Source organism: Mugil cephalus, chromosome 8, assembly GCF_022458985.1.
Source record: "Mugil cephalus isolate CIBA_MC_2020 chromosome 8, CIBA_Mcephalus_1.1, whole genome shotgun sequence".
Lineage (NCBI taxonomy): Eukaryota > Metazoa > Chordata > Actinopteri > Mugiliformes > Mugilidae > Mugil > Mugil cephalus.
In genome coordinates, this window is record NC_061777.1 from 15,955,041 (window position 1) to 15,964,660 (window position 9,620).

Below are 9,620 nucleotides of genomic sequence, written 5' to 3' on the forward strand. Positions count from 1 at the left end.
GCAGATAAGGTATGACAAAGAAAAAAAATAAAATAAATAAAGTGAGGCATGGTTAAAAAAATAAAATAAATAAATAAATAATAATGATGATAATAATGATAAATAATCAATAAAAATTTTGAAGTGACATTGTAGTTAAAGTGTCAAAGTAGTAAAGTAGTATTGCACAAGAGGTAGTATTGCACATGTGATATACGGGATACAGGCTCACTTCTGTGGTGGGAAATGGATAAGCTAACATTTCCCTCTCTGTGCAATCTTTGTATTTATTATTATACTGTTGCTTTCGTTTACTTATTTGCTCAACTGACTACTGCTACTGACCTAATTAGAGCCACGGGGCAATGCCTGAGTCACTGGAAACATTTTCCATTGAAATAAACGGAATGGGCGGGAAAAAAAAAAAAAAAACAGCGAAGAAGAGTTTTTCAAGTGTCTGCTGCTCAGGCCTACTTTCACCTAGAGACTTAATTTAAACTTCAAACAGTAGACACAAGCCTGGTGTTTACAAACTAGACACATGATTTTTCCCACAGTTGTAGACAAACTTGTTCTGTCTCTCACAATGTGTCTGTTTTCCATTGACTGTGATGCAAAGATTTCCTGAGAGAAGCAGAAGGGACCCCTGTCTCCAAAATATTTCCTCTAGAAAGACAAAAAACATATCAAAATGTTCAGAAAGGCCTTACGACGCCCACGGTCTGCATGTTTTACTGATAGGAGCTACAGTTTTGTTACAGTAAGCCCAGACATGAGACCAACGAAGGAGAAAATCGTCCTCTTCTCTGTGGCCCAGCGCGCTTATGTCGCCATTGATGACCACCTTGAGTTGCCATGGCAACCCCCGACTGCTGACCCCTGTCTCCCATACATTTATGTTACAACAACACACACCAATACACACTCCTCCCCCAACACACACAACACAGGTAACTTTGTGATTCCAGTTACATACACACATGCGCATGAGTAAGCGTGCCCTTGTCACCCACACACACACAAACACAGGTAACTTTATGTTATTACAGTAACAGATACACAGATACGCTAACCGTATGCTAACTGTGTTAAATGTGGCAAAAGTGTTCTAACTGTGCTACATTTTGGTTAAATGTGCTAAATGTGGGTTAACTGTGCTAAATGTGGGTTAACTGTGCTAACCGTAAGCTGACTGTGCTAAATGTAGGCTAAGTGTGCTAATTCCCATGTTGAAAGAGACGGTACCCCTGGCAGTAGCCCCCAGTGGCCCTTTCAAAATTTCCCAGAGGGAATTTTCTAGTTTTCCATTTTGTTATGTTGTTGACATTGTTATATTTATATTTTTGTTACATTGTTTCTTTTTCTTTTTCTTATTTTGCAGTAATGACTGCTTTTATAAAAAAAAAAAATCGTATGCAATTTTTACTTATCAGATCGCTGGGATCCGCTCAGTTCTGAAGGGCTGAAAAAGGTTAGAACAAGGCACTCATGAATACTTGTAAATTCAGGTAATTCAGACACACACAATATCAGCCTGTCCTCTATTTTGCCTTCCGTACTGGGCTGCACACACACTCTGTCAGCTTATGTTGTATATTGATGTGCTGAAGAAAGAAGTGATCACCACTGACAAGTCTTATCTTGCATTTAAAAAGGTTAATTACAAGAAAGAACAATGTCAAAAACTCTTTATCGAATCTGAGAGCTTCTGGCCAATCGTTGAATCCCCTCTCTCGTTCAGCTCCAACAGTCCCCTTTTATATGATGCTCATCTCCAAAAAAACCCATTAATAAACAAAGAGAACTTATCTCCTTAAGCCTAGTCTGTTTTACAAGCTGGCATCTGGTAAAGACCTCTTGACCTTTAAATTTTGTACACATTCCAAACACCCAAAAACAGAAAAATGGACAGAAGAGAAAAACAGAAGACCACATACTACACTAATGGCTAAAACAATTGCTAAAACAATTCAGTGATCATGACGTTACAAGAAAAGTAAAAGTATTGGTATCTGCGATACTAGCCCAATATTTACTTGGTATCGGATCAATACCTAACTTCCAAGTATCGCCCAGCCCTATTCCACATTGGTAAACATCATGCTTGCATGTAGAATAAGTTAACAGCTTGTGCATATTCATACATATGGATAAGAGTAAGGAACCAAGTGAAAATAAGTTTTGATAGACTGGATAATAAATAGTTAGCTCATGCTTTTTGGGTTATGTTTGAGGCTCAGCTTTTGTGATCTGACCCACTGCCAGGAGTATTGTAAGGAGGTGATGGGTAAAGGGTTTTTCGCCCTGCTGGAACTGTGGTGGAACTGTAATGGCTGGAGGCTGCACTAAAGGTGGTACAGGAGCTGCCCCTGAAAAGTTGCATGGAGCAAGATTTTGTGGCCACTGGCTATTGTAGCCACTCCCTATGTTTGCAGGCTGAGGCGGACGTGATGCTGGATATTCGTTAGCAATAGGGCCTGCGGGTAGGGGATGAGATCCAGCAGGGAAGGTTGGAGGAGGGAAGTCGCTGTAACTTTGTGCCCCAATGGCTCCGGGTGGGTAAGGCCTCGCAACCTCACTGAGGTGCATGGCAACAAGGTTAGATGGAATGACAGTCAGTGGAAACACCACCTCTGGGTCAAAGGCAAAACTGATGTCCACATATGCCTGAAAGATGGTAGATATTCTAAATATTTTTTTTGGAAAACATTCAAATATGACTTAAACTGGGTTAGTTGGCAGACTAGGCTGGCACACTATTATACTATATACTATAAGCTGGTGAATGACACCAATAATCTAGTTACGATGTAATGATCTTCTGGGACACCTGGGTCCTGGCATTTATGTGAATGTTTCTTTGATATGCACCACCACCTGAACATTGACACAGACCAAGCCCAACCCCAAGCCCAACCCCAGTCCTTCCATCCTGGTGCCATGTCTTAAGTCAGTTTAGTTGGCACATAGATATATTTTTATGAGCTTTATATGTTTTTATAAGCTGGTGGATAACACCTGAACATTGACACAGACCAAGCCCAACCCCAAGCCCAATCCCAGTCCTTACATCCTGGTGCCATGACTTCAGTCGGTTTAGTTGGCACATAGATATATTTTTTAAAAGCTTTATATGTTTTTATAAGCTGGCGGATAACACCAATAGTCTAGTTATGATGTAATGATCTTCTGGGAAACCTGGGTCATTTATGTGAATGTTACTTTGATATGCACCACCACCTGAACATTGACACAGACCAAGCCCAACCCCAAGCTATGTATTCCTCAGGTAGGGGATGTGCACACCTATTTCAGACCAACTCTCTGAAATCCTTTGACTTTCCCATTTGTCCTGCTTCTAAGACTTCAAATCTGATGTTGCTGCCTTACTGCCTAATATATCCTGCCCACTGACAGGTGCAATGACAACAACATAATCAGCGCCCTTCACTACACTGGGGATTATGATGATGTTGATCGATGTGTGTTTCTGGTTGACTAAAACACAAGTGTTTGCAAAGAAAAACAATTAATTCCTTTCAGAGTTTACATATTGATACCATGATGTTACATACCTTGAGGTTATATTCTACCGTGAGGATTTCACAGTTATGGATAATGTAAACGGCACTTAAACGGTACTTCGTTTAGACTTGTGTTTGAGTTCGTGATTTTGCATCGTTTCTGTACTTGAAGCTGTTTTCTCGAATTGAATTGAGACGTATTTGGTCTTTGCCGTCGGTTTGGCCCGTGTCGGCCACCGTACACAAACACTTTAGTTTGTGACTCACTCGGGGCCAGGAGGAAATAGGCTACAGAGGACAGAAGGGAAGGAGTTCTAGTCACCCACCCACTGTGCAATATTTGTAATTTGCAGTTCAGTCTGTTAAGAGTTTATTGTTTATTGTACATTGTTTATTTTTTTGAATTTCTTTTCTTCTTTTCTTTTTTTTTTTTTTTTGTATATAGCTGATGGAAATACAGTTTCCCTGAGGGAGTCATCCCTCCCATCAAAAGGATCAATAAAGTTGAGTCTAAGTCTAAGTTTAATATTCAACAAGAACATGTTTTGGGAAAAGGCTTTGCTGATCATTTCTGTTATCAGTTAGTCTCGTCTAAAACTGAATAGTAACACGTTTTCATATATATATATATTTCATCCTACATCTCGCATCTTTAGTTTTGAAGTAAGTAATGTCAATAAAGTTATTCCATAGCGTGCCATAGTGTGAGCTGTGATTGGCATTTCACACGCAGTTACCACAACCGGTTTCACAGCAGTTCCGTCTCAAATGAAATACATAAACAAATGTGGTCGCTTCATCCAGTACAAAGCAAACTTCCCATTACATAGGGGAATCATATATACTGCCCATATCCTGTTCCTCTCGCTGAATGAATTTAGTTTCGTTTTGTACGGTCTACAAATTACACAAATTCCGTCCATGATTTTAGAATACAACAAACTCTCTTCAGCTTGCTAATTACGACGAGGGCTTTTTAATTAAGAAGTCGCCAGCATCTAGCAACGTAATTCTATTTTTTTTTTTTTTTTTTTTTCCAATCAGTGCGTTTACATGCAGAGCTTAATTGAGCTATGCTCAAAATTCGACTTTCCGATTTTAATCAGAGTAACGTGTTTACATGCACTTAAATTGTCCTGTTATAGTCCGATTAAGGCAATAATTCGTTTTTTTCACGTGCATGTAAACGCACTGAATGAAACCGGGACACTTTTGAGTGTCCATCGGTGTGTCCAATAGGAAACCCGTGTGCCGTAACATGATGGGCTAAAAGCCAATACGAGAGCTTTGTGCGGTCACTTTATCAGCCAAAGATCGTCTATATACATGACGATGATTGTTCCATGACCGTGTATGATCACTACTATCGGCGGTATCAGCTATAAATCCCAATAAATAATGTGAACAGCCATTTATGCATTTAACACAAGCTGAGAGCAGTAAATGTGCTTGAGATGAAGGAGAACCCGTGTTTAGTGCAGGAAACATGACAAAAAATGTCACACTGTTTTCATGACACACCCACCAGGCTATTCTGCAAATAATGTAAATAATAAATTTGATATCATAGTTATAGCCTTGATTATTTCCCCCCTGATCCCTAAGAAATCTAGAAAGAAATTCATAATAATTTTCTGTGTTTCCATAATACTTGTAAAATACTTGATTGTACCTCACAGGGCTGAGGTTTAACAAGCATTCTTACACACGGAGACCAGGCAAGAAGAAAACAGAGGAATATGCCATAGTTAATAGGGTTGGTGGTCAATCCGAAGCTTTACCCTCCCCCAAAAGAGTTTGTTTTGTTTTATTTAAGATCAGCAGAGGTGAAAAAGTTCCCACTCAGGTTATACAGGTTTACTCATTCACAGGTGATCTGAGTTTAAAGTACATTTAAGTGTAGAGCGATTAGAGGAATGACATTATTCACAAAGATGCCAGCATGTTAATAAAAGACTAATAAAAGACTCACAGATGAACCTTGTTATTGATCTTTATTTAAGTCAGAGTCAGAGAAAACACTTGGCAGTTAGTGATTATTACAACAAATAAAGTGCAAAACACTGACATAAGTAGTCGCCTCAGGGTCCAGCTTAACCCTGTATGGGGCGAGGAACCAAGTATGGTAACTTCCACACACCTTTTAAATTGTGACCCCATGCCACATAGCGAGGTTGAGAAGCATGTGTTTTTTTTACCCAGCTAATCAAAGAAGATCAAGGAAACTGATCTTCCTTGATTATGTATTAATGAGCATCATGTATCATTAATACATGATGCTCAGTTCGTGAGGTTCACCTCTACATTGAGACTGAGTGGGATCGCTTTGAAGAAGTAGCTGTTATATAATGTGATAACATGTATGTTTATAAATGCTTGGATCAGCACTTGTAATTTGATATATATATATACATCATGAAAGTAAAAAAGTATTTTTATGCCCTACAATAACACTCTACGGTTGAAATTAAGAATTATTTCCCAATGAGTGTCCTATAAAAGGTTAATAGACTACAAGGTGTAAGAGATTATTTGACATCTTAGTACTGATACCGCTAACAACTATATAAAAATGTTGTTTTTTTTTTTTTGGTATGTAACTATGTTCCTGGTTCATTGTCACAGCCTTTGAACAGAAGAGTGAGGTGCATTAGTTGTTGAATATATAGTGTAAAAAAGGACACTTTGAACATTGAACAAGGCATTTAAACAGTGTATCCTGATGAGTAACTTTTCAGTAATTTCTTTAGCAGCTGCATAAAAAAAATGGCAACACATACGCTACACATGCACATACAGTATGTATACATGCTTTCCTAAACAGTTTAATACTCAGACATACAGTATAATTGATATAATGTCACATTTTGTTCTAATGTATCTATCAAGTATTTAATAGCACCCAACTTCTTAACAGTCTGACTGACCTTAAAGCCTTCTTTCAGTTATTTTGCATCAGAGGTGTCAGTAGTAGAAGACGGGAAAAGGAGTGAATATGATGGAGGGCCATCATCTGTCTGAGACAGAAAGTCTTGAGACAGGAAGTCTATACTCATCGTGGGTGCAGAAGGCAGTGGGTTGTATGCAGGACCTGTTGGGGGTTGATATGAAGGAGGTGATTGGATCTCTGGGGCAGATGGAGGTGACTGGATCTCTGGGGCAGATGGAGGAGGGTGAAACTGCGGGGCTACTGGTGGGGGGTGAAACTGGGGGGCAGATGGTGGAGGATGTAGCACCCTGGACGACGATGGGGATGAATATGGGGATGGGGATGGATATGGAGAAGGCACCTGTGGCACTGGGTTATTATAGGCTCCACTCATGTGTGTTGGCAAAGGAGGGTACACACTTTGTGGGTACATTGGAGGGTTTTGGACTCCTGGGTATCCATTACTGGGTGAACGTGGTGATACAGGATAAGGGCCTGTAAACACTACAGTAGGAGGGAAGTCACTGTTGGCTGCACCAGCTATGCTGCTTTGATAGTCAGGAGGTAAAATGACCACTGGAATCACAACCTCTGGATCAAAAGCAAAGCTGATGTCCAGGTACACCTAGATAGGTGATAAAATAGGAGATAAAACGCATCTGTTTCATTAATACATGATGCTTTACATGTAACATAGAAGAGAGAAACAAGAACATTTGTTAGTCACAACTACCTTGAAAAATGTATGGTATTAAGAATGTCATTATTATACTGTTACATACCTTTAAATGGTATTCCACTGAGATAATCTCACAATTCTGAATTGTCAGGATTGTGTCAGAAGGAATCTGCATCGGACACCTGACCTCCGTCTCTGTGTGGGCTTTAATGCAGTTGTCAACCACTTTAAGGCAAACTAAGGTCTCATGCTTGGTGTTGCCGTTGGCACGATACACAACATCCCGGATTAAACTAAATTTGGGTGTCATCTGACTGGATGAAGAATTGTTGACTTTTGCAACAACCATCGCTCTTTCACCTGCAAAACAACACAATATATTAAATTCAATTTCACAGACTTTAATTCAAGAACTATATAAGGCAGAATGTTAGAGGAAGTCTATGATAGTGTATAAAGGCTCAGAAGATAAAATCTTATTATGCCTGTTTTGCATAATGTTACAACATATGCTAAACCAAAATCCATTATTACCACATGATAAAGCATGAGGAAATGCTTTTTGACCAAAATGCAGAATGAACACTGAGGTTATTATGAAGTCTTTGCTGTGACCATCACACAGTTAATGATTTGCATCATCTGCCTCCAACAGAAGAGTTCCTTCCATAACATGTGAATAGGAATGTTACTACCTGCTGCATAAGCGCTCTTGTCAACAGTGACATCCATGTGTACGTGTCCTTTGGAGAAAAACCCCATGTCTTTGTTTGCTGAACCAATTTTTTGTGACTAAAACGCAACAAAAGAGAGAAAATAATTACTTTTCCTCAACTACACGATACAGTTCTGTTCTTTCACTTAAATCATATTGTTGTGATGGGTTTCAGAGGTGGACCACACAACACTTCAGCGGAATAGTAACAAAAGTCTGTATGCAGTGTGAACTAAAACCAAATAAGAATGTGGTCTGGGTCAATCTCTTTCTTCTACAAGCAACAAAAGATGTAGCCAAGAGTTGCAAGTGTAAAGTCACATTACACAACGTGTGTGTGTGTGTGTGTGTAGACAATTCACCCACCATTAGTGATCGGATATTTGCAACGGACTTGGAGACAAATTTGATCTCCTTTTGCTCTGTCCAATCCGACCTCCAGCTCCTGGACAGTTTCACTTCCAGCTGGTAGGCAATCTTTCCGTGACTTCCCTTGAAGGATGAAGGCATGCTTCTGCGGATGCAAACCAGTAATATGAATATTAATTAGCATATTATTACTTGCTAATGCTTGCGAGAATCAAATACATTGTGGAAGTGGAAACATACATGTCTCAGTGTACTTACACTCTTGGTAATGTAATCCTGAATTTATGGATGTGGTTGCCTGGGGGCAAAACTGTCTCTGAAAAGGAAAATTCTCACATCAATACTGACAGCAGGGACAGATTCACAGTGATTATGCAATGTAGAAAATCCACTTTAAGGTTCCTTACTTACTGTTCAATTGTAAGATTCGTGCACTATTGTATATACACCAATCAGCCAGAGCATTAAAACCACTAATCGACCATCTTGCGAGAATGCCGGGAAACTTTCGGACCTTTCGGCATGTTATTTCTGATCTGTGTATGTATTCCACGTACTCTGTTACACTTTCTTTCACGGGGCTTAAGGTGTTACTCTAATATACTCTCTAATACAAGTTTGGACATAGACACAAACACAACAGAAATCAGGGATGAGGGCGAAGGCCTGCACCACCAAGTGGGTTGAGTTGGATAAGGCATGACAAGACACTTTGAGGCACAACCTACCCTCTTGGATGAAAAACTGTTTCAGTTTAAAATATCTCCTATGCGACGAGTATGTATGGGTTTGCTCGCCCTGCTTTTTCGTCCAACGTACTTCGGCGTCTCCCTTGGCCTTTACGACCAGCTGTCCAATTTTGCATTCCTTTGACAAGACCAGGATTACGGCTCCTGTTATGGTGTCCCCCTCCGAAAACGTCCCGTACTCGTTCAGGGCGTCGTATGTGAACGTAAGGCTTTTAATGGAAGGCATGGCGGCGCAAGTAGGCTGCAGAATGCGAACTCGGTTTAGTAAATCTTGCAAGAGATCCGCCTCGATCGCCTATATGCGCTTTTGCTGTATGTCGTTTCCTATCAGCCGACCATGACGTATAGCTGTAGGCTGCAGTGTAGAGCACGCTCCGGGAAAGTCCACTCCCAAGACCTCTGCTGCCACCCACCGTGGGAAGGAGGTAACGGGGGGCTGTCCCGTGCTTTCATTCAAAAGCGAACAGAGCCCACTGTAGGATAATGCTATTGTGGAAAGGAACCCCTTTAAAATAAATGTCAAATAAAATGTCAAAAACGTAGCTTTCTTTTATTTAGATCCAAAATGTAATGATTTTGGCGTTATGACAATGTTCACTCACCCATCCAAATAACTGAATTCAGGTGCTCCAATCCCTTCCATGGCGACAGGTGTATAAAATCAAGCACTCATGCA

At 40.1% G+C, this 9,620-nt stretch overlaps 1 protein-coding gene across 1 annotated transcript; it reads right to left on the bottom strand.

Moving 5' to 3' along the window:
- Positions 1 to 5,480: 5,480 nt before the first annotated feature.
- Positions 5,481 to 9,323, bottom strand: LOC125012354 (arrestin domain-containing protein 3-like). The gene is made up of 6 exons (XM_047592270.1): positions 8,924 to 9,323; positions 8,454 to 8,511; positions 8,193 to 8,340; positions 7,807 to 7,903; positions 7,215 to 7,471; positions 5,481 to 7,057 (listed from the first exon to the last, which is right to left on the bottom strand). The coding sequence occupies exons 1-6, from the start codon at positions 9,168 to 9,170 to the stop codon at positions 6,449 to 6,451; spliced, it is 1,416 nt and encodes a 471-aa protein (XP_047448226.1). The 5' UTR covers positions 9,171 to 9,323; the 3' UTR covers positions 5,481 to 6,448.
- Between the last annotated feature and the right edge of the window lie 297 nt (positions 9,324 to 9,620).

Bases quoted from the DNA above. Each gene is read 5' to 3' on its own strand.
- LOC125012354 (XM_047592270.1), bottom strand. From the start codon at position 9,170: ATGCCTTCCATTAAAAGCCTTACGTTCACATACGACGCCCTGAACGAG. The intron at 8,512-8,923 runs GTAGGTTGTGCC...TTTCCTTTTCAG, and splicing joins ACAGTTTTTCATCCAAGAGG to AGACAGTTTTGCCCCCAGGC. The intron at 7,058-7,214 runs GTATGTAACAGT...TCACCTATCTAG, and splicing joins CAGTGGAATACCATTTAAAG to GTGTACCTGGACATCAGCTT.